This window comes from Phoxinus phoxinus, assembly GCF_949152265.1.
Source record: "Phoxinus phoxinus genome assembly, chromosome: 3".
Taxonomy (NCBI): Eukaryota; Metazoa; Chordata; class Actinopteri; order Cypriniformes; family Leuciscidae; genus Phoxinus; species Phoxinus phoxinus.
The window spans coordinates 36,400,377-36,425,298 of NC_136878.1; the positions used below are offsets into that span (position 1 = coordinate 36,400,377).

The 24,922-nt window shown below is 39.6% G+C and overlaps 1 protein-coding gene across 3 annotated transcripts in view; it reads right to left on the minus strand.

Moving 5' to 3' along the window:
- Positions 1-24,922, minus strand: part of arhgef15a (Rho guanine nucleotide exchange factor (GEF) 15) — a 61,634-nt gene that overhangs the window by 938 nt on the left and 35,774 nt on the right. For 2 of the 3 annotated variants that reach the window (XM_079606259.1, XM_079606260.1), the window contains 3 exons: positions 12,127-12,281; positions 248-415; positions 39-118 (listed from right to left, as the gene is read on the minus strand). In XM_079606259.1, the coding sequence (XP_079462385.1) occupies positions 39-118; positions 248-415; positions 12,127-12,281 (403 nt within the window). Of the gene's footprint in view, positions 1-38; positions 119-247; positions 416-12,126; positions 12,282-24,922 lie in introns of those variants that run through there. The other variant, XM_079606261.1, reaches the window with a different exon arrangement.

A 24,922-nucleotide genomic window follows, 5' to 3' on the forward strand; every position in this document is an offset into this window, starting at 1 on the left:
TCCCACAGTATCTGTGATGAAATAAATTTAAATTTTACCCCAGTCCTCATAAATCTTCTCGTCTCCAAGTGCCTTTTTAATCAAAGGGAAAGCAGCTATCCACCTATGCATGTCTGACCTGAAGAGAGGGGGTGAATGTTTAAAAATTGTAAAATACTGGTTATTTCCAAAATGGGATAGTCATGCATGTCATGTGACAACAATCTATTCTATTTTGAATAGAAACATTGAGTTATATGCATCTCACTCTGTATTAGCCTTGAGCAGGTGTTCACAGGTGCGACCCCGATGGTTTTCCAGGAGGGTCAGACAGAAACAATGATCCAAGTGTGGCCCAAGAACATTTTCTGTAGACTGCACCTGAACCAGAGATCGATGAGCATGATCGATCACCACAAATCGGTCTGGACATCCACTGAGAAGAGAGGGAGGCAGAGAAGGGCACCACATGAGGTTAAAGATTCCATTAATTCCCTCACTCCACCGAAATTACCTGGAACAATTTGTCCCAGGAACTTTTTTCCCCCAGACCCATTGATGTCTGCATTTTCAGTGTGGTCTAAAAGTACTGTGTAGATTAGGCAAATTATTCCGGTAACGTGGGACTGCGTGCAACTTTCCAGTTCCCACTGGATTTCGCCCTCCACATATAAGCTTAATAAAGCCTAAACCACGTTGTCTGCAAATGCAAACTCCGTATGGACTTCCGGTGGCGCTGCTCTGCTGGCGACCCGGACTCAGGTGTTGGTTACATTGATTACGTGTTGGAATATTTTCATTTAATTTTATTTTTTTTATTACGTATTGTATTATTTGATTCGGAAGACGGTCGTATTGTACCATGGGGATCTGTATGAGAACTATTCTGCTGACGCTGTTTGTTTGGGAACTTGTGTATCGAGGCCTTGCAGTGCAAAGAAGTGGGGGAGATGGGTGTTTGTCACCGATTACCTACACCAGAGACACACTGTTGTCGCTTCGAACAAGAGACATTTTAACAACTGTGGATTTCTCTGAGGCACGGAATTCTCATCTACTTCAGTCGAAGCGCTTACGGAAGAGAGGGAAGAGAGGTGGTGTACGACAACGCATACGGAGGAGAGGAAATAGACCACCGCTTCCTTCGGTTGTTTTTGGAAACGTACGGTCATTGAGAGGAAAGATGGAGGAGCTTCGTATTAACAACAGAGTGTGTTTTGAATACCGTGAATCAAGCCTCATGGTGTTTACATGGTTACATCAGAACATTCCTGATTCACTAGTGGAGTTGGAAGGACGCTCCCTGGTTCGCTTGGACAGAACAGAGGCAGCTGGAAAGAGCAGAGGGGGAGGAATTGGCATTTACATCAGAGACGACTGGTGTAAGCAGTATACTGTGCGGGAGGCGGTATGTAACCCCGATTTGGAGCTACTCTGTTTATCTTTAAGACCTGTTTATTTGCAAAGGGAGTTTGGGAATATTGTTATGTGCGCGGTATATGTTCCCCCGGATGGCAATGCTGCGAGGGCTGCAGCTCGAATGATTGACTGTGTCCAGCAGCAACTGCACAAGACGCCAGGAGCAGCAGTTCTTATTTTGGGAGATTTTAACCATTGCAAACTGGAGCAAGTGCTCACTGGTTTTGAACAGTATGTTCAGTGCGCAACACGTGATCAAAATATTCTAGATAAATGTTACGGTAATATTAAAAAAGCATACATTGCTGGACCAAAGCCTCCATTGGCAAATTCCGATCATAATATTATTAATTTATCCCCGATATATAAGACCGTTTTTAAATCTAGGAAACCAGAGGTAAAGACTGTTTCTGTCTGGTCCGAGGACAGCATAGAAAATCTTAAAGGATGCTTTTTGTGCACTGATTGGGATATGTTTCACAGCTTGGACATTAATGAGGCTACAGATACTATCACTGATTATATCAACTTTTGTGTTGACAATGTGCTGGAAAAAAAATGTGACTGTTTATCCAAACAATAAGCCGCATATCACAAAGGAGATAAAAGACTGTATCAATCGGAAAAAACAAGCCTTTCGAGAACATGATCGAGTGGGTATAAGATTGATCCAGAAGGAATTTAATTATCTGCTAAGAAATGCTAGGAAAAAACAAAGATATTTTAGAACAGAGTTTTATGTCCACAAATTATGGGATACTATTAAAATTATGACTAATATGAATACAAAGGTTAACCGTCTTATTACTAATGATGACCTTATTGCTCTTTGATACCAATCTTTCATTTGAAAGTCATGTCTAGTATCTGTAAAACCGCTTTCTTCCATCTTAAAAATATATCTAAATTACGTCATATGCTCTCAATGAATAATGCAAAACAATTAGTTCATGCGTTTATGACCTAGGCTAGATTATTGTAATGCTCTACTGGGTGGTTGCCCTGCACGCTTAACAAACAAACTACAGCTAGTTCAAAACGCAGCAGCTCGAGTTCTTACCAGAACCAGGAAGTATGACCATATTAGCCCTGTTCTGTCAACACTGCATTGGCTGCCTATTAAACATCGTATACATTTTAAAATATTGCTGATCACTTACAAAGCACTAAATGGTTTAGCTCCGCAGTACTTGAGCGAGCTCTTAACGCATTATAGTCCTTCACGTCTACTGCGATCTCAAAATTCCGGCCAGTTAATAATACCTAGAAAATCAAAATCGACTGCTGGCGGTAGATCATTTTCCTATTTAGCACCAAAACTTTGGAACAGTCTTCCTAACATTGTCCGGGAAGCAGACACACTCTGTCAGTTCAAATCTAGACTAAAAACACATCTCTTCGGCCTAGCATACACATAACACATTATAGACTTATAATTAGGCTGCATAGTTTAGAACAGCCGGGACCGGGAACACTTCCCGTAATCCTGATGTACTTGGTACATCATAAGAAGGATGGCGTCTACGCTAATATTAGTCTCTCTGTCTATCCCGGGGTTTACTGCTGTCCACCGGAACCAGGCCGTATCCAGATCTGATGAAGGACCAGCGCCAGGACACGACGACGCCGCTGACCTGAAGTGTCAACCAGTCTCTCCTCCTCTCCACTCCGACTTCAACCAACCGGAACTGGACAAATACTCTGATCCATTCTGAACTTTATACACTGTTCACTCATTGGCCAGAGGAGAACTGGCCCCCGACTGAGCCTGGGTTCTCCCAAGGTTTTTTTCTCCATTCTGTCACCTGATGGAGTTTTGGTTCCTTGCCGCTGTTGCCTTACCTTCTGGCTTGCTTAGTTGGGGACATTTAATATTCAATTATTTTCAATTATTTTTTATTTTTTTGTATTTTCATGTTATAACTGTGAAGCTGCTTTGATACAATCTGTATTGTAAAAAGCGCTATATAAATAAAGATGACTTGACTTGACCTGAGGAAGGCAAATTAATTAAATGACTTTTACCTCAGGTTTGACACACAGAACTGTGTATTGGAATGTAGAGAAGCTTTGGATTCACTTGTAATCGAGAACACATCTGATAGGATCATTGTGGACCAGCAGAAAGTTTGTTCAATATTCAGTCGACTGTGTACCAAGAAGTCCACAGGTCCTGATGGTATCTCGGCATTATTGTTAAAATCTTGTGCTGAAGAACTAACTGTGGCATGGTGCCCAATTTTTCAGCAATCGGTGGATTCTCATATCATACCTGATTTATGGAAAAAATATATTATTGTTCCATTACCAAAAAAAAGGTTCAAGTCAAAATAAGGACTTCAGGCCAGTGGCCTTGACATCATGTGTGATGAAAAGTTTTGAGAAGTATATGGTGTCTATTTTAAAGACTGAAGTTAACTCTGTACTTGACCCATTACAATTCGCATACAGGCCGGGCCGTAGTACAGAAGATGCTGTTAACACTGTGACGTATTTTACTACTAAACATCTGGAAAATCCAAAAGCTTATGCACGTTTATTATTTGTTGATTTTAGTTCTGCTTTTAATACAGTTCAGCCCCACCGTTTAATTCAGAAACTGAAGATGTTTAATGTTAATTCCTTTTTAATTAAGTGGTATCTTTCTTTTCTGACTAATCGGACCCAACAGGTTAGAGTCAATCATACTTTATCGGAGTTGAAACATATCAGTATAGGCGTTCCACAGGGATGTGTTAGTTCTCCGATTTTATTTACATTGTATACTAACGAATGTTCAAGTTGTGATCATAACAATTTTATAGGGAAGTTCTCAGTTGATACAGCGATACTTAGTCTTTTGTATGAGAAGAATGATTTGTCAGTTTATTTCTCAGTGATATCAAGGTTTGCAGAGTGGTGTGATCTAAATCATCTTATTTTTAATATAGAAAAGACTGAGGAGATGATTTTTGATCTTAGATCTATAGGTGATCACACACCAGTGCTTTTACATGGAAAATCAATTAAGCAAGTATGTTCCTATAAGTACCTTGGTATCTACGTGGATAACACACTTAGTTGGGGGATTCACGTTGATTCAATTTGTTCTCGTGTGCAGCAAAGACTGTATTTTTTACGTAGACTCAGACTTTATGGAGTTGACCAGAAAATTATGTGGTTGTTTTATTCGCCAGTTATAGAGAGCATAGTTAAATATGGCATTACGGTTTGGTTTGGAAACCTTACAATCCAGGTAAAGTCGAAGCTTGCACGTTTGGTTAGAATAGCGATGAAGACCATTGGGAGAAAATAATTTTTGTCTCTTGAGTCATTATATGAACAATCGGTTCTGAGAGAAGCACATAAAAGCGTGGTTGATCCATTGCATGTTCTGTACACTGAGTATGAATTGTTACCTTCTGGAAGACGATACAGATTTCCGATGTGTATATACAACCGTTTTAAGAAGTCTTTTATCCCTTTTTCAATTAAATTGTTAAATGATGAATGATGTGTATATGTGTGTATGTATGTATGTGTGTGTATAGGAATTGTTATTTATTATAATCCTAGTGATTTTAATGTATGCATTTCAATGTTTCAATGTCAATGTAAACACCTTGAGTCCAACACAAATTTCCCCTTTGGGGACAATAAAGTGTATTTCATTCATTCACTCATTCATTGTCGGTCCATCTGTAATATTTTTTTAACTCCATTTCTGATTCGAATAGAAAACAACTTACTGCACGCACTGAGTCGACCAATCAACATGTTCAGTGCCCCACCCCCGAAAGTTCCTGAGCTTTGAAAAAGTACTACCTCACAGGCAGGGACTTTCTGAGGGGGAATTTTTACCCGGAACTTAATTTAGACCTTGGTCCCTGCGAGTAAACGCAGAGTACCATGCATGATTCAAGTCTTGCAGTCTCTACTAATGATCTGACGAGTTAAATCCATTATACCCCACTTGTGTTTGTGTCTTGAAAAAGATGGTTGCTAACAAGTTGCTTAATGGGACTACAGAGGCTGTTGGGAACATTAAACTTCAGGGAAATTAAACGTTAAGCAGGAAATCTCATCAACTGAATAGTCTGCTTTTACAGCCTCTCTGTTTATACTCTACTATTTTAACTCAAACTTTCCACCAGTCTCTTTCCAGCTCTTTCCAACAGAATTTGGGTTGTGGCAACATTGGTTTTGGGTAAATACTTCTCAACCGTTAAAAAGTATGTTCTATATAGTATGAATGCGTGAGTGTAGTATGAATAGAATCTGGACGTACTACATTCACCATCAGCGTAATTTTGCATCCCTGCCATTCACAAATCCTCTCCCGTGGCCTAAAGGGTCCATATACACACTTCAAAATATCGCTGGAAAAAGTAGGTCACCTGGGTTGCCTACTCTTTTATGAATACTGTGAATTCTTGTCACATACTATTTTTTACCTACTATATAGTAAGGGAAGTATGAGATTTCGGATGCAGCCCGTTTCCCCAGAAATTGCCTTATTATAGTGAGATGAGAGGGTCTGTAACTCTTACCATTGGAGAAGGCGTAACGGCTAACTTGGATCACGTGAGGCACCTCAGCCTATGGTGTAATGGCAGTGATGTCAGTGCCCCGCTGTTCAAAGTTTTATGACAGTCAGTTACAGTTTACGTTAATCCGTTTCTTGTGGATTATTAGCGCGTTGGCCTTGTGAATAAATGTTCTATATTTGGTGTTATTTTGTTAGTAAACGTACAGTAGGACTGCATTGTTTGTGGAATTTGTTTTACTGCGGAAAAAGAAAAGAGCGTGAATATCTCTGCTGCAAATTACTAGTCACTGCAGGGCGCATAAAACTACATTTAGATTACATTAAAAACTTGTAATTTAATACATATTTCTTTTTTATTTAATTTTTTTTTTTTTTACCATCATTTATTAAAAAGCGTTATATCATCATTGGGCACACAGCATTGATAAATCATTACAATACAAGACTAACCTGGCAGCGATAGAAAGAACACTCAATTTTTTTTATTTTCATTAAACAACATACAATATAACACAATATATTATGCATATAAGCATAATAATGGTGCTCCGCAAGATGGCTGCGCGGTTGAGAGCTCCAAGCAAACTACAGTTTTTTGTGTGTTTTTTTAATAGTTTTTGTAAATGTCTCTTCTTCGATCATCCAATTTGATCGACAAACTTTTCTGGACATACGATCATCAAAGCGGACTTTGTGAACTTTCACATGAATTTGAATGGCAGCAACTCCTTCGCTGAGCATCTACCTCCTTGTTTACACCCGCGCCAGAGTTGGAGAACAAAAGCATAAGAGAGGTAAACGAGCCAGGATTGTGTGCAGAATGCAAAGAAATTACTTTTAATTCCCCTCTTCCTTGTATTCGTCTAGCAAATGTTCAGTCACTGGTCAACAAAATGGACGAGCTAAATGCTCGGAGAATTTTTCAGGGAGACATCAGAAACTATTGTGTTCTTGCCTTCACTGAGACGTGGCAAGACGATACTGTTCAGATTGCGCTATTTCGCCTCTCGGTTTCACCATCCATCGCCAGGATAGAACAACAGACTCTGGTAAGCGCAAAGGCGGCGGTGTGTGCGTTATGGTGAACTCTCTATGGGGAGCAGATGTTTCAGTTGTTGCTAAGCACCGCTGTCCTGATGCCAATCTCACTGCAGTCAAAATACGTCCATTCTTTCTTCCACTCAAATTTAGTTAGGTCATTCTAACAGTGACCTACATACCTCCAGGCGGATAAGAGTAAAGCACTGGATATTCTGTATGAAACCATAATCTGGAGAACAAATACTTTTATTGTCATCTGGGACTTTAATTGGACAAACCTGAAAAAAAATTCTCCCAAAATTCATCCAACACAACTTTTCCTACCCGAGCTGAGCAGATGCAAAAAGGACAGAAACAACTGTGATGCGAGTCTGTCTGCCTCTTTGTCTAATTAACTGAACCCCTTCTATCCTAGGTTTGAGTATTGCAATACCTTCCCTGCAGTGAAATTTCCAGCAGACGAGAAAAAATGTGTTCTAAAAATCTCTCTACCTGATGGTCCTGATGGTGTTCAGGGCCATGTCCTTAAAGCCTGTGCCAGCCAGCTAGCAGAGGTTTTTACTGAAATTTTAGGCAGTCTGTGATCCCTTCCTGCATTAAGAAGACCACAATCATCCCTGTCCCAATAAGCCTGTTGTCAGCTGCCTGAATGACTACCGACCTGTAGCGCGGACCTCTACCGTAATGAAGTGCTACTGAAGTGCGACTTGTCAAAAATCACATCTGCTCTTCCCTGCCGGACACCTGGAACCCTCTCCAATTTGCATACCGAAAAAATGGATCAACAGATGATGCCATCAGCCTTGCGATGCACAGTGCTCTCAAACACCTGGACAAGAAAAACACCTATGTGAGAATATTGTTCATTGACTACAGCTCCGCCTTCAATACAATAATCCCAGCCAAACATTGCAAAACTTAAAGATTTAGGATTGAACACACAACTATGCAACTGGATTTTGGACTTCCTGATAAGCAGACCCCAAGTGGTGAGAATTGGTAACTGCTTATCTTCCACGCTGACTCTGAGAACAGGTGCTCCACAGGGTTGCATTCTCAGCCCCTTACTATACTCCCTGTTCACGCACAACTGCGTTGTCAAACACAGGACCAACATAATCTTTAAGTTTGCTGATGATACCTCCATCCTGTGTCTCATCATGAATGGCGATGAGATGGCCTACATAGATGAGGTAAAAACACTATCTAAGTGGGGCAATGATAGTAACCCCTGCCTCAACATCAGCAAAACCAAAGAAATGATCATAGACTTTAGGAGGATGCAGGTGGACAGCCACACCTGCCTACACATTGACGGAGCAGCTGTGGAAAGAGTCAGGAGCACAAAGTTCCTTGGTGTGCATCTCTCTGATGACCTGTCCTGGTCCCTGCACGTCACGTCAGTAGTAAAGTCTGCTCGTCAGCGACTCGGAGGCTCTCAACCCCCCATGGGCTGGTCTCCTTCCCTGCGTACCGACACAGCCTAAGCGTTAGCTAGTGATGTTACATATGACACTGCTTCAAAGCATATATCGAGTTCGCAGCGCAATTTCTCATGAAGCTCTGTGCATTGTTTTCAGAGAAATACGTGATCAATGAAAAACGAAGCCTCTCTTTTTGTCCAGTCACGTGAATACTTCATTTTGCATGTCGGAATGTTTGAACTCAGACCACTACTCTATGGTACATTTCATTTACTAACATGTTTTATATATAACTTAAGCCTATAGCCTATATTTAACATTATCATATATTCTGCCATATAAACAGTATAAAAAACATAAAATAATAAGAACAAACCATAAAATAATAAGAATTTACTTGCATCAAACAACTCTGTTGGTATTATTATAATTAATATTATTATTATAATGATTGTTACATATAATTTATTTCCGCACTTTAATGTGTGAATTATATTATCAGAAAACTGAACATTTAGCCTTGTCATGCTTTTATTTGTGCGTAATGGATAAAACAAAGGAGCTGTTCTCTCGGTTTATGGCTGCTATAAATTTTACCTGCCACAAGATGACACTGTTTTCGACACTTGATGTTTTGAATTTGATTTGTCAGCTATTTTGTCTCATTCGTTTCTTTGCACCTCTGGATTTGTGGATGTTTCCTGGACTGATTCCGGTTATGGAGTGCAACCCAGCAAACACAGAACGCTGGCACAACGTACCCAACCTTCTAACAATGTTTAACATGGCCAAAAGGTTGCTATAACTACGTTATGTGGTGAAGGTTGTTACAGTGTTGTCACAATGTTGACATTAAACCACCGTTCAGGGCCATTGCTTAAGGTTGTGGTTAGGGTGTCTGGACAACCACTGAACTACATATAGCTACTCGTCACTGCCCTGAAGCTCGAAAATCAGCCTTTTAAATTCCAACCGCCCGTTGGGCTCATTTTGTTGTCTTATTCTTCATCGAGCAAGGATACGCGAGTATTGCATTTAATTTAGCCTACCTCAGCTAAATAAGATATGTAATTATTCTAACACAACCTACAACTTCATTTTCTAATGTGACTTATGTAGCCTCGCTCGCACTGTTTAGTTTTTCCTGTCCTGGTCCCTGCACGTCACGTCAGTAGTAAAGTCTGCTCGTCAGCGACTCTTCCTACGGAGGCTCTCAACCCCCCATAGGCTGGTCTCCTTCCCTGCGTACCGACACAGCCTAAGCGTAAGCTAGTGATGTTACATATATGACTGCTTCAAAACATATCGAGTTCGCAGTGCAATTTCTCATGAAGCTCTGTGCATTGTTTTCAGAGAAATACGTGATCAATGAAAAACGAAGCCTCTCTTTTTTTCCTGTCACGTGAATGCTTCATTTTGCATGTCGGAATGTTTGAACCCAGACCACTACTCTATGGTACATTTACTAACATGTTTTATATATAACTTAAGCCTATAGCCTATATCAAACAACTCTGTTGGTATTATTATAATTAATATTATTATTATAATGATTGTTACATATAATTTATTTCCACACTTTAATGTGTGAATTATATTATCAGAAAACTGAACATTTAGCCTTGTCATGCTTTTATTTGTGCGTGGATAAAACAAAGGAGCTGTTCTCTCGGTTTATGGCTGCTATAAATTTTACCTGCCACAAGATGGCACTGTTTTCGACACTTGATGTTTTGAATTTGATTTGTCAGCTATTTTGTCTCATTCGTTTCTTTGCACCTCTGGATTTGTGGATGTTTCCTGGACTGATTCCGGTTATGGACCTTTACTGCCCGGCTTTCAATTACTCTCTGCCATGTACAGAACCCTGGTTTTGGGATGTTCTGATCTTTGCTTTTTATGTTTTATTTATTATACGTAAAAGAAACATGTATATTTGTTTATTTATTTATTTATTTATTTTTCACGAATGTATGACTTTTGGAAGTGCAATTTGATTACCATATGCAGTTTTAATAAAGTTGAATTAACGTAATCTTCTGTCATTTTTACTCTTCAAAGTGTACACTTGCAGGTGTTGATTATAATTATGCTAATTTACTGATAGCCCCATTAAATAATAAGGATAAATAATATTTAAAGAGTATAAAATTATCTAACATCTGACTAATTGAAAATTAACCTCAAAACATAAAATGCTAAACGGGGGATATCTAGGTCTATGTAGCCATTTCTTTTTTTGTCAAAACGTCGTCTCTCAGTTGCTGAAGGTCGCGCAACAACGTTGCTACAGCCCTGTCGTGTCTTACAATTCTACGTTGTTCCAATGTTGCGAGCACGTTGCTATAGCAGAAATGCAACGTGCCACAGATGTTGCCACAACGTAAATGTGTTTGCTGGAAGTTACATTTTGCTGCATTTAGACCAGAGGTGTCAAACTCAGGGTGCTTTCACACTGGGCTCATTTGCGGCGGTCCGAGACCGAGCACGATTGTTCCCGGCGCCCCCCGCAGCGTTGCTCTGGTTTCACACTCAACTTGATTCTATCGAACCCTGGTGCGTTTGCGTGCATATTACGTCATCGCAAACGTGCACGGCGCATGATAGAAAACAGAACGGGGGTAAATATATTGTGTTTTTTATTAATTCGGTGCTATTATGCGTAGCTGAGTGAACAACACAGGTTTACTGTGCGTGTGTTGCATAAGGTGGCCTTCTGCTGCTTGCAAACGGACTCTTGAGACCGTGGATTTCCAAATTTGTTGACCTGATTCCACACGTTATGAGCGAATCAGGCTCACTCTCGCTCATATCCAGGGTAAATCATCAACACTATAATCCCTTACATGTGTTTTATTTAACTAAATACATCATAATCAGCTAAAACGCATGCGCAGGTTAGTTACTTTACTTCCTGAACAAGTGTGCACCAGAGTGCACCCTGTTGTTTTCACATTCACGCGAACTGCGGCACTTAGTTCCTGGAGGGCCACAGCCCTGCGGAGTTTCACTAAAAACTTAATTAAATGCACCTGATTAATTCAGACAGAAAAATATTCCAGTGTACATGGTTTACAATGACATGTCCAGTGTAGAACGCCTCAAATAGTTGTCACGTCATGTAAAAAATATGCCGGTGCTGATATGTTGGATTGGTTTATCATAAGCAAGATAATTGTGTCCACTTTAGTCTAGGGGTGTCTAAACCTGCTCTAGGAGTTCCACTGTCCTGCAGAGTTTAGCTCCGATTTGCCTCAAAAGACCTGCCTGGAAGTTTATAGTAGCCTATCCCTAAGTCTTTGATTAGCTGGTTCAGGTGGGTTTGATTGGGGTTGGAGCTAAGCTCTGCAGGAGAGTGGCCTGCAAGGAGCAGGATTGGATACCCTCTAGACCAGGGGTTCTCAACTCTGGCCCTCAAAGTCCACTTTCCTAGAGAGTTTAGCTCCAACCTTGATCAAACTCACCTGCCAGCTTACGAGTAATGCTGAAGACCTTGATTAGCTTCTTCAGGTGCTTAGCCTATTCAGTTGCGTACTCATAATATATAGCAATACAGATAAAATAATTCCTAATATATTGGATCTTTTATTGAAAGTAGTCTATTTTTACCTGTTGAGATATGGCTTCTCAAGCAACTGTATTAGTGATGTGCAAAAGGGTGCTAGGTGCCAATAGTGATGTAGAGACGACATACTTCACCTTTAAGGTTGATCTAAATAACCATCTGCCTCTAACCTTTTTTTAGTGGTGAGAATGAGAAGGTCATTGAAGAGGAACATGTATACAGGAGTACATTTGTTGCGGATGCTGAAGAGAGACCCTCTTTTGCTTAGCTCTTGTAGTTCACCCTGTTTTTCTAAACAGCGTGTTTTAGAAACAAGTGGAATGGCCTGTAGAAATCAAGAAACACATAACTTATTATTGTATCGGTTAAATCCTGCAAAGAAATGTATAAATTATGTTGGCATATTGATATAATCAAATCAAAATGTATTTATATAGCACAATTCGTACATCAAAGCAATTCAGTGTGCTTTACAAAAAAAATAAAAACATCATAATGATACAAGATACACAAACACAAGAAAGAATAAAAAATATATTTTTTTAAAGGCATAGCAAACTGTAAGGCTAAACAATATAGCTAGGTTTAAGAGCTCAATCATAAGCACGTGAAAAAATAAATGTTTTTAACTTTGATTTAAAGATCAACACATTTGGGGCGCATCTGAGATCTTCTGGTAATTTATTCCAGTCGTGTACAGCAGAGACGCTAAACGCAGCTTCTCCATGTTTTGTTCTAACTCTTCGCTCCACTAGCTGACCTGAGTTTATTGATCTAAGAGTCCTGCCTGGTTTATATTTTTCAAACATTTCAGAAATGTACTCAGGTCCTAGGCAATTCAGCGCTTTATAAACTAAAAGCATTACTTTAAAAACTATTCTATAACTAATTGGGAGCCAATGTAAAGTTTTGAGAACAGGAGTGATATGCTCTATTTTCTTAGTCCCGGTTAATTGTCTAGCCGCAGCATTCTAAATGAGCTGGAGCTGCTTTACAGTTTTTTTTGGAAGTCCAGTTAATAGGCCATTACAGTAATCGACCCTACTTGAAATAAAAGCATGAATGAGTTTCTCTAGGTCTTTTTGAGGCACCAAGCCTTTGATTCTATATATATTTTTCAGATGATAGAATGCTGTTTTGGTGACCGTTCTGATATGGCTGTTAAATGTAAGATCTGAGTCTATCATAACACCAAGATTACGCACTTGATCCCTGATTTTAAAGGCCCGAGAATCTAATTCTTTAATAATACTTGTTTTTTTATTTTTGTTGCCAAACACAATAACCTCAGTTTTATCTTGGTTCAGTTGTAAAAAATTTAGATTCATACAAGTTTTTTTTTTTTTTTTAACTGTTATCATCTGAAAAAGAGCCATATATATTTGAGTGTCATCAGCGTAATTATGGTAATTCATGTTATTGTTATGTAGAATCTGGCCTAATGGTAACATATAGAGATTAAACAGAAGAGGTCCAAGAACTGAACCCTGTGGAATTCCGCATGTCATACCCCTCCTATCAGATTCAGAATTTCCGGTGGTTACAAAGTAATTCCGACCATACAGGTAAGATCTGAACCAATCAAGGACTATCCCAGAAACTCCTACCCAGTTCTCCAGCCTATCTATGAGGGTTCTATGATCTACAGTGTCGAATGCTGCGCTAAGATCTAATAGAACCAAAACTGTTATTTTATCAGAATCATTATTCAGCCGTATATCATTTAAAACTTTAATTAGGGCAGTTTCAGTACTATGTTGTGGTCGAAAACCTGACTGAAATTTATCTAAAAGACCACTTGCAGTCACAAACTCATTTAGTTGAATAAAAACTGCCTTCTCAATAATCTTGGCAATAAAAGGGAGATGATTTGCAAAGTGCCTGATTGCAAAGAACTATTGACAATTTGGTGCAAAACTGCTGCTATAGAGCTAAATATTGTTTTTAAAAAGTCTGAAGGCAATATGTCTAAACAGCACGTGAAAGATTTAAGATGTCTGACTACTTCTAGATGTTTTTGGTCGATTACATTAAAATGTGACATAGTAACCAAGTTATGTCTTGGAGGCTGCAGAGACGGTAAAGCATCAGTATTGGACTGTGTAGTACTGATAGTCCGTCTAATATTTGTAATTTTTTCATAATTTTTTTTTGCAAATTCATTACATTTCATAGTGGATGTAAATTCTGATACTATTTGCTGTTTTGGATTTATAAGCTTATCAACCATGATTGCTGTCTGGGCCTGCATAACTCATTGTTGAAATTGCCAAGGCTTTGTTTATAGATGTCATAGTGAATTTGTAGTTTAGTTTTCCGCCACTTGCGTTCTGCTTTCCTACATTCTCTTTTAAGGGTATTTACCGTCATGGCGGTTCTCCATGTTGATTTCTGTTTGCTCATATTTTTTTTTACCTTAACCGGCGCAACACAATCGATTATGTAAGCATTACAATTATTCAAAAGAGCATCAACAGACTCAGCACTTATTGTTGGAGATAATACATTAATAATACATACAAAGCCTTTTATATGTAGTAAAAGAAATGGTAACTTTCAGAAATTGCAAACAATCTGCTTAGCTGAAGTTTGATTAAATGCATAAAAATTAATGTTCTGTCCAACAGTAATGTGAGTGAGTGAGTGAGTGAGTGAGTGAGTGAGTGAGTGAGTGAGTGAGTGAGTGAGTGAGTGAGTGAGTGAGTGACAGACAGACAGACAGACAGACAGACAGACAGACAGACAGACAGACAGAAACACTCATCAACCCGCCCGGAATTGTATATAATATACATTTTTCAATTCTTTTCTTTTAAAAAGGCATCTGAAATAATTAACTAAATGCAATGTAGTGTTTTCAAAAATATAGATTTTTCAATGCATATCAATACTGGAATGTCTGAAACGCGCTTCCACTCATTTTTCACAGAATACGATACCAGCTGCGCTTTCTTGCTCACTCATCTGACACACAAACCTGCCTCCCCTCAATCTCTCATTTAATTAGCTCCGGATGCATATTTTTGGTGTTACAGGGCTTGAATTTCGTATTGCGCATTGATTGCACGTATTGCGCATTATTTTATTCATTCTCGCAGATTTCGTGCTCACACCCAAAGAGTGTGCACAGAAAGCCAAGTATATATTGGCTATATAAACAGTATAATGGGGCTGTGCGTCAGGTCTTACAGCAGTCTTATATACTGGCTGCCAAATTATATGATAATATTAAAATATCTATATGGCAGTTTTCCCTTATGGTATCGATGTCAAAATTGTGGCCAGTGAAAATGCTGAGTGGCTAACTTTGGGAAACCACTATCCACAGTGGCTGTTGGGCAAAAAAGTTAATGTCAAGCCCAATATATATATATATATATCAAACATATTATTACTTTTAGGTAGGGATGCATCGAAATAAATTCTGAAAAAAATTCTGATCCAAAACAGAAAATTCTGGATGCACTGAAACCGAACATTACTTTAATTTACTTTAAATTAATTTCTTATTTTAAATTAGTTTTTTTTTGTATTATTATTATTATTATTAGAATTATTATTGCATTTAAAAATACAAGCCAATAAAATAAAATATCCAAACTTTTATTTAAAGTATAGCACACCAAAATTGGACCGAAAATATATTAAAAATAATATTAAAGGGCACCTATTATGACATTTAAAATGTTCCTAATGTTGTTTAGGGAGTCCCCAATAACAGTTTTACGTGCATGCAATGTCAAAAAACACTTTTGTTTTCGTATAATATGCATTTATTTTTACCTGATTTGCTCACCGACTCCCAAATGATTCGTTCAACGACTCATTTTTCCAAACCCCTCCTTTGCGCGACGCTAATCTGCGATTGGTCAGATGACCCAGCAGTGTGTTTACAGAGATAATACTTATTTTTTAACACGGAGTACAATGATGCTTTTATCAATTAAATCGTGTTATAATAATGATTGTAGTCCACTGCTTTGTAGTTTGCAGTAAAAAACTAAAAATAAGATAAAGAATTTAATGTTATGTTTAGCGAGCATAGCCCAGAGTTCATATTGTAAAAGCACAATCAGTCTTTGTTTGCATTAGCCCGATGCATAAACATAACGTTTTTACAAAAAAAAAAATGCAGTTACGTTACTACGAGGTATTATTCTATTCTTTAAGACAACTCCGAAAACAACGACAAACACATATCTCAATACAATTGCCATTGAAAACCTAGAAGCTAAACGGTGCTTACACAACAAAACAAAATAATAATTAAGCATGCTACATAAAACATAAAAGCAACAATTATTAATAACACTTACAGGTTGTGATACGGAGGAGGAAGCTGATGCAAATACACTTAGAAATGAACCTTCCTTCAATATCAGCCGGCTCGCAAATCCAAGTTTGATTGCATTTAAAAAGCAATCGTCTTCAAAATGGCGCGAACAAAGCACAAGGCTCGGACTATACTTCTGTGGTATAGTTGTATATATGAATTGTAGCAACTTAGTCTTCAAATGCTCCTCCTTGGGCAGATGAAAAAAGTTGGCTTTTGAGTCGCACTTCAGAACACAGCGTCTCGTCGCCATGATATTTTCCCTGGCCTTGGAGCGCAATAAGGGCGTATCGTATTCAAATAACTTGACAAGTTGACGTCATCTAGTCAGAGAAAAAGCTTCGGTCTTCTAACGATTCATAAAAATGACTCGGAGTCGACTCTTACTTTTGAAAGACAATAACTTTATATACGGTGCACTTTCATATTTCAAACTTTGCAGGATGTTTTTGTTCACTTAGATCTATGTTACACACTACATGAAAGGTAAATTTCAAAATTCCATAATAGGTGCCCTTTAAATATCAATATATTCTTCTTCATTCAGTTTTGTGCAACAGAATCAGATTTAACAAGAGCTGCCCCCGACTAAAGATTTTTCTAGTCGACTAGTAGCCATTCATTTAAGCCAGTAGTCGACTAATGGTACGTTTATATTCATTTAATTACTTGAATATATTTTGGTAACCTGGCCCTTTAATTCCCTTAACTACCTCTACTGTGTATGCCAGACACATTGCAACCTTCATTGACCCAGGATCCTGGACAGAAACAAACGGGAAGAGACCTTGAGGTATGTTTTAAATTATGAAATTGTGTCAAGCTAATTTAAGTATGTATGTACAGTATACATGTTTACAAAAGATAAACCTCAATAGCCTACAAGTAGCGCACTAGCATATTGCACACTCCATATGGCCTGCAGATAGCACACTAACATATTGCACACTCCATATGGCCTACAATAGCACAACTAACATATTACACACTCCATACGGTCTAAAATAGCACAACTAACATATTACACACTCCATACGGTCTAAAATAGCACAACTAACATATTACACACTCCATACGGTATAAAAATAGCACAACTAACATATTACACACCCCAATAGCCTAGTAGCACACTAACATATTGCACACTCCATATGGCCTACAATAGCACAACTAACATATAACACACCTCAATAGCCTACAAATAGCACACTCCATACGGCCTACAAATTGCACAGAATATTACACGCCCCAAATAGCCTACATATTGCACACCCCAATAGCCTTCAGATTTCACAACTAACATATTGTGCAACTCACAAATTGCACAATGACATTTTCCACATAACGTATGTAACAATCCAACAGCCCATACATTTCACCCCTAACATATTGTATTACTATAAAAAAACTTATATTATATAATATAATATATTATATAAAAAACTTCCACACATAATAGCCTAGAGTACTGTCTAACACTTGATGGCTGCTCTGTTAAGTCTTCGTCGTCGGTTAGGAACCTGGGTGTGTGCTCTTTGATACCAATCTTTCATTTGAAAGTCATGTGTCTAGTATCTGTAAAACCGCTTTCTTCCATCTTAAAAATATATCAAAATTACGTCATATGCTCTCAATGAATAATGCAGAACAATTAGTTCATGCGTTTATGACCTCAAGGCTAGATTATTGTAATGCTCTACTGGGTGGTTGCCCTGCACGCTTAATAAACAAACTACAGCTAGTTCAAAACGCAGCAGCTCGAGTTCTTACCAGGAAGTATGACCATATTAGCCCCGTTCTGTCAACACTGCATTGGCTGCCTATTAAACATCGTATACATTTTAAAATATTGCTGATCACTTACAAAGCACTAAATGGTTTAGCTCCGCAGTACTTGAGCGAGCTCTTAACGCATTATAGTCCTTCACGTCTATTGCGATCTCAAAATTCCGGCCAGTTAATAATACCTAGAATATCAAAATCGACTGCTGGCGGTAGATCCTTTTCCTACTTAGCACCAAAACTTTGGAACAGTCTTCCTAACATTGTCCGGGAAGCAGACACACTCTGTCAGTTCAAATCTAGACTAAAAACACATCTCTTCGGCCTAGCATACACATAACACATTATAGACTTCTATAATTCAATGTTAGGCTGCATAGTTTAGAACAGCCGGGACCGGGAACACTTCCCGTAAATCCTGATGTACTTGGTACATCATAAGAAGGATGGCGTCTACGCTAATATTAGTCTCTCTGTCTATCCCGAGGTTTACCGCTGTCCACCGGAACCAGGCCGTATCCAGATCTGATGAAGGACCAGCGCCAGGACACGATGACGCCGCTGACCTGAAGTGTCAACCAGTCTCTCCTCCTCTCCACTCCGACTTCAACCAACCGGAACTGGACAAATACTCTGATTCATTCTGAACATACACTGTTCACTCATTGGCCAGAGGAGAACTGGCCCCCGACTGAGCCTGGGTTCTCCCAAGGTTTTTTTCTCCATTCTGTCACCTGATGGAGTTTTGGTTCCTTGCCGCTGTTGCCTTGCCTTCTGGCTTGCTTAGTTGGGGACATTTAATATTCAACAATATTATAGATCTGCCTTAAAGGTGGACGATGATGAAATTGTTTTTTGTATTATTTTCATGTTATCACTGTGAAGCTGCTTTGATGCAATCTGTATTGTAAAAAGCGCTATATAAATAAAGGTGACTTGACTTGACTTACCCCAATAACCTACTTATTGCATGATGGCATAGTGCACAGCCAGCCAGCCTACATGTTAGAGTTAATAAGCTTAATAGACATAGGCAAGAATGAGTTTTTATATCGGTTTAGCCTGCATTTAGGAACTCTAAATCTTCTGCCAGAGGGTAAGAGTTGGAATTCTGGTTGAAGCATGTGTGTCGGATCGGAGACTATTTTTTGTGGCTGTCTGATAACCGACTGCTCATAAATTTTCTGGGGGGGAAGATGGTTTTTGACCCCCATAACCTTCATAGCTGTCTTTACCTGACGGGCGATCTGTGATTTTGACTGCACTGTAAGGTTACCATACCAGGCTGTAATACCGTACTTTAAAATACTCTCCAATATTGCATGATAAAACAACAGCATACATTTTTGTTCCACTCCATACAATCTCATGCATCCTCTGTTGGAGTCTGGAACAGACAGTATTTACTTGGTCCTTCCATGTCAGTGCATTATCAATATGTACACCCAGGTACTTGTAAGAGCTAACCTGAGAAATGGGTACATTATTAATCACTACAGGGCTGGTATCGCCTATGGCTTTTGGGTCAAACACCATCTCCTTAGTCTTAGTCACATTTAGCACAAGATAGTTGTCGTCACACCACTGAACAAATTTCTCAATTTCCATATGATACGCTGCTGGACTTCTATCTTTATGCATAAGGCCAAGGATTGCTGTATCATCGGAAAATTTTATAATATAATTGTCAGTATGGAGTCTAGTACAGTCGTTAGTATACAGTGTAAAAAGGACTGGAGAGCTAACACAGCCCTGAGGAACACCAGTGCTGATTGGCCTGGGCTCCGTAAGAGCATTGTTCACTCTGACCTGTTAAGTACGGTTTGTTAAAAAAGAAAAATACCATTTGAGAATAAAAGAGTTAACATTCATATGTTTCAGTTTCTGTATGAGCATGTGAGGGTGCAGAGTGTTAAAAGCCGAGCTAAAATCAACAAATAAAATACGCGAGTAGGCCTTGGGCTTGGGGTCTTCGAGGTGTTTACTGACCAGGTGTGAGATGCTGTTAATAGCGTCGTCTGTGCCCCGCCCCCGCCTGTAAGCAAACTGAAACGGATCTAAAGACACGCCAACATCTTGCTTAAGAAATGACACCATTATCCTCTCCAGACATTTCACAACAATGGAAGTCAGTGCCACAGGCCTGAAATCGTTATTCACCTTTGGGTTTGATTTTTTAGGTACAGGTGTAATTACTGATTTCTTCCACAGTGTGGGTATGACGTTTGAGTCTACTGATTTTTGAAAGATTGGGAACCATGCAGGTGTCAACTCATCTGCACATGTCTTTAGCAGGAATGCAGATATTCCATCTGGCCCCGTTGCCTTCTTAGTACATAATTTTTTTAAATGCATCTTACCTCCTGAGGTTCTATCACCGGCCTTACATCCTGCTCTGTGACAGAAATTGTCTCTAAAACATTCTTCCCTTCAGAGGAGAAGTCCCGAGATTCGAATCTCAGATAAAAGTCATTCAGTTCATTAGCTTTTTGCAGGTCGTCTGAAGTGCTGATTCGTTTTTGAGCTGGTATCATATTTGTAATTACCTTCATCGTGTCCCATACATTTTTTGAGTTAATTTCTCTAAAATTCTGTTCAATTAGTTCTTTATGTCTCTTCCTGGCTTTCCTGAGCAAATGATTGAGTTCTGTTTGCACCATTTTCAGTTGTGCTCTGTCCTGGTTCTTAAATGCCAGTTTCTTGCGGTTGATGCAGTCTTTAACCTCCTTGGTTATATATGGTTTGTTGTTAGGATATACAGTTATTTCTTTTTGAGGTATAACATTGTCCACACAGAATTTTATATAGTCCGTAACCGTCTCAGCCGCTTTATCTACATCCTGCTCATAAAAAATATACTCCACTCTGTCGACAGAAAACAGCCCTTAAGGGACTCTATGCTGTCACTCGTCCAGACCTTTACAGTCTTGGTGTATGGTTTACTGCTCTTAAGAACAGTTTTGTAAGTAGGAATGAGATGGACTACGTTATGGTCCGAGTTTGACAGCGGGGGTTTAGCCCTGCTCACGTAGGCATTCTTCACATTACAGTAGTACTTATCAAGGATTCTATCCTCTCTTGTACCACATTTAATATACTGTGGAAAACCTGGGAGTGACAATTCCAGTTTACAGTGATTAAAATCTCCTAAAATAACAACCAGGGCCTCCGGAGTGCGCAGTAGCTGTTGGTGTACACAGTCGGTAATATGTGGCGCAGCATTTGCGGCGTTCCCGCTAGGAGGGACACACGCTGCAGAGGATGATGTTGCCGAACTCTCTGGGCAGATACAGGGGTCTTAAACTCAAGCACATTAATTCAACGTCAGGATTGCAAATACTTTGGCGCAGTGTATGTTGCCTGCACCATTTATCATTAATAAAAACACAAATACCCCCGCCTCTGTCTTTACCCGACGTCTCGCTCCTATCGGAGCGAAGGAAAGAGAGGCCCTCCACCTCACACAGTGAGTCAGGAACATCGGGACGCAGCCATGTCTCCGTGAACACCATTATCGATGACTCACGGTATTCGTAGCAGACTGAAGCGTTAATCCGTAACTCGTCCATTTTCCCTTTCAAAGATCTCACGTTGCTGAGGATCATGGAGGGTAGCGGCGGCTTGTTACCTCTCTTTTGCAGACGCTGTCGGATACCTCCTCTCCTTCCTCTTCTTCGAATTCGTCTCCTCGGGGCCGAGGGTCGTATATGCTCGATGAGATCGGGCGGTGAATGGTCTCCTACAGCGCGGAGGGCCAGCAGCTCAACTCTAGTGTATGACAGCGCCAGATTGTTTCCTTTTGTTTGGCCTGGCCGAAGGAGTTCCACAATAAAAAGTACCAATAAAAGTTTTTCCAAGGTCATCATTGTGTCGCCTATACAGATACACACTTCTGTGGGTTTAAAACGTCTGAAGACATAGACAGTATTACGCTTGAAAACACAAAAACAACATTAAAACAAAGAAAAAAAAACTGCGGCGTGAAACGAGCCCGGGTCGCGATAGTACCGCGCCACCGGAAGGTCATTGCAGGTCAAAAAGCAGTTGTTTATAAAACTAACTGTGGTTGCACTTAACCTTTTCCAGTTTTTTCCTTTTCTAGTTTTTCCAGAGTACAGGGAATTCCTGTGCTGTCTACATGCTGATGGTAAGAATGTTTAATTTGTCAAAACTGTTAGATAATAAAATCAAAGCCTTACAGTGTTGTTTGTGTTTAGGAGGAAGTGCCATTGATTTGCCAGTGGTGGTGCATTTACCTAGAAGGGTATGACAGACTACAGATACAATTTCAGTATCTTGGCTTATTAAGTCACTGTTGGCAAAGTGATTTTAAGTAAGTAAGTAATCTTTATTTCTATAGCACTTTTCACAGACAAAAGGGTCACAAAGTGCTTCACAGAGTTAAAATATACACATAACAGATATACACATAACATACAAATATACATATACACAAAACATACAAAACTGAAGAGATCACGTGACCCATCGACAGCGATGCCAGCATAGTTTTCGGCTCTGCTCGCATAGTCTTATTTTTTCAATAATCCTTTAAAATACTTCAAATACTTCGACATCCATCTCATCATGAATCCTTCCCAAAGCAAAGAAGCACGGAAAAGGGAAAATGAACAATCGCCCATAAAGAAAAAATTCAAGGATTCTGCAATCTCCAAGGAAGAACTCGATGCAGCTATTGCTAATGGCATAAAGCTAGCCCTCCAAGAACAACAACGTGGTCTAGATGTGGCCGTAGCCTCCGCTGTCAGGGAAGCCGTGGACTCTATTCTGGTCCCAGCACTACGTGACTTGCGAACGGAAATCCAAAAGACTAATGAAACTGTGAAGGAGATTAGCAGTGAACTTGAGAAGGTAGCCAAATCCACTAAACGGGCTCAAGACCGAGTGGAATCTGTTCTGACGGCTGCACGAGAGGACAGGCGATCGGTTATCAAACTAAAGACACAGCTAGACCAGCTCACCACAAAATTGACAGACCTGGAGGACAGGGGACGAAGAAATAATGTAAGGCTGGTTGGCTTACCAGAAGCAGTGGAGGGTTCGGATGCAATCGGCTACCTGAAAGATAATCTTCCCAAGTGGATCCCCTCATTGGTGGGCCGGGACATTGACATTGATCGGGCACATCGGGTGTATGCTGGAGGAGAGGGTAACTCCAATAAGCCGCGCACCCTCATCTTCAGATTACTCCGTTGGCAAGACAGATCGGCTATCCTGAACGGGGCACGTCAAGTTTATCCAGTGAAGTACGCTGCCAATGGCGCGCGCGCGTCCGCTCACCAGCGCTCTCCTCCCGCTCATACTTTGGCGCCAACAGCCGGCACTATCCTGTTCTTCCCTGACTACAGTCCAGCGACAACAGCAAAGAGAAAGAGCTTCAGTTCTATCATGAACAAGGCTAAAGGCATGGGACTGGAGCCATTTCTCATTTATCCTGCGCGGATAAAACTGCAGTATAAAGGCGAAAGGAAGATGTTCGATTCCCCCCAGGCCGCCGAAGATTTTATCAACTCTCTTCCGCGGAGGTCCACCTTTACACCGGTACGGCGAGATGGTGGTGCTACTGACGCAGCCTCAAACCCGACCGAAGAAAACCGCCACAGGGATCCTCCTCACGACAGAGAAGGCAATTTAGTGGACATGGAGGAACGATCTTAGATCACCTAAAAAGTTATAGCAATGGTCAATCTCAGGGTCCTCACTACAAGGTAACGTTACGATCTAAAAACAAGTAACGTTAACGTTATGCTAAATTAGCCTGGCTAACCCAGTTCGAGAGGTGACGAATGTATTAATTGTATGTGTTAAGATTGTGTGGGTTTATCTGATTCTATTGCTATGCGTTGGGGTAGATTGGTCACGTATCAGACAATGTTTATGTTCTTACAGACCTACGGATTTTTGCCTGTGCGGTCTGTATTTGTTTTTGTATATAGTTTTTACCATCCCCTCCCCTTTACAGACATATTCCTACTCTTTGATAGAACATCAGCTTTGGGACATCTGTACGATAATAGGCAGAATGTTTACACTCCTCTGTTATATTTTATACTAGCACGTTCATATTCTAAGACAGATCTTAGCGGTATATGTCGATGCAGTCATTGAATATATTATCACTCAATGTGAATGGCCTAAACTCCGCTATTAAACGCACTCGTGTTCTTGAGTATATATATCGTAAAAAAGTAGACATCGCCCTGATCCAAGAAACACACCTAAAACAATGCGATGTGGCACGATTTCAAAATAAACATTACAGATTAATTGCATCATCCTGCGCCCTAAATAAGACCAAGGGAGTATGCATCCTTCTTAACCGAAAAATATCATGCAATATAAATATTACTGGAAATGATGAGAATGGAAGACTTGCTTTTGCCTGTGTTTGTATATTCAATCATAAATTAGCTTTCACATCCATATACTGCCCAAATGAGCCTGACAGAGATTTTTTTTCTTACATTGGAAACACATTGTTAGAACAAAATGACTATTCTTTAGTGGTGGGAGGTGATTTTAATGCAGTCCTTAATCCGTCTCTTGATAAATCTAATTCAGGTGCAATAGACAATCCTTCATCTACTTTATTGAAGTCGCTTCTCAAAGATTTAAATCTTGTGGATATTTGGCGTATACAGAATACAACTGCTAGAGATTATACATTTTTCTCCAATAGACATAAAACATTTTCCCGGATAGATTATATTTTCCTTAGCCCAACCCTTATTGTAGGACATACGTCCATTACCATCTTACCTATTCTACTATCTGATCACTCTGCACTTTTATGCAACATTGATCTGCCCAATATTAAGACTAAGGCCCCC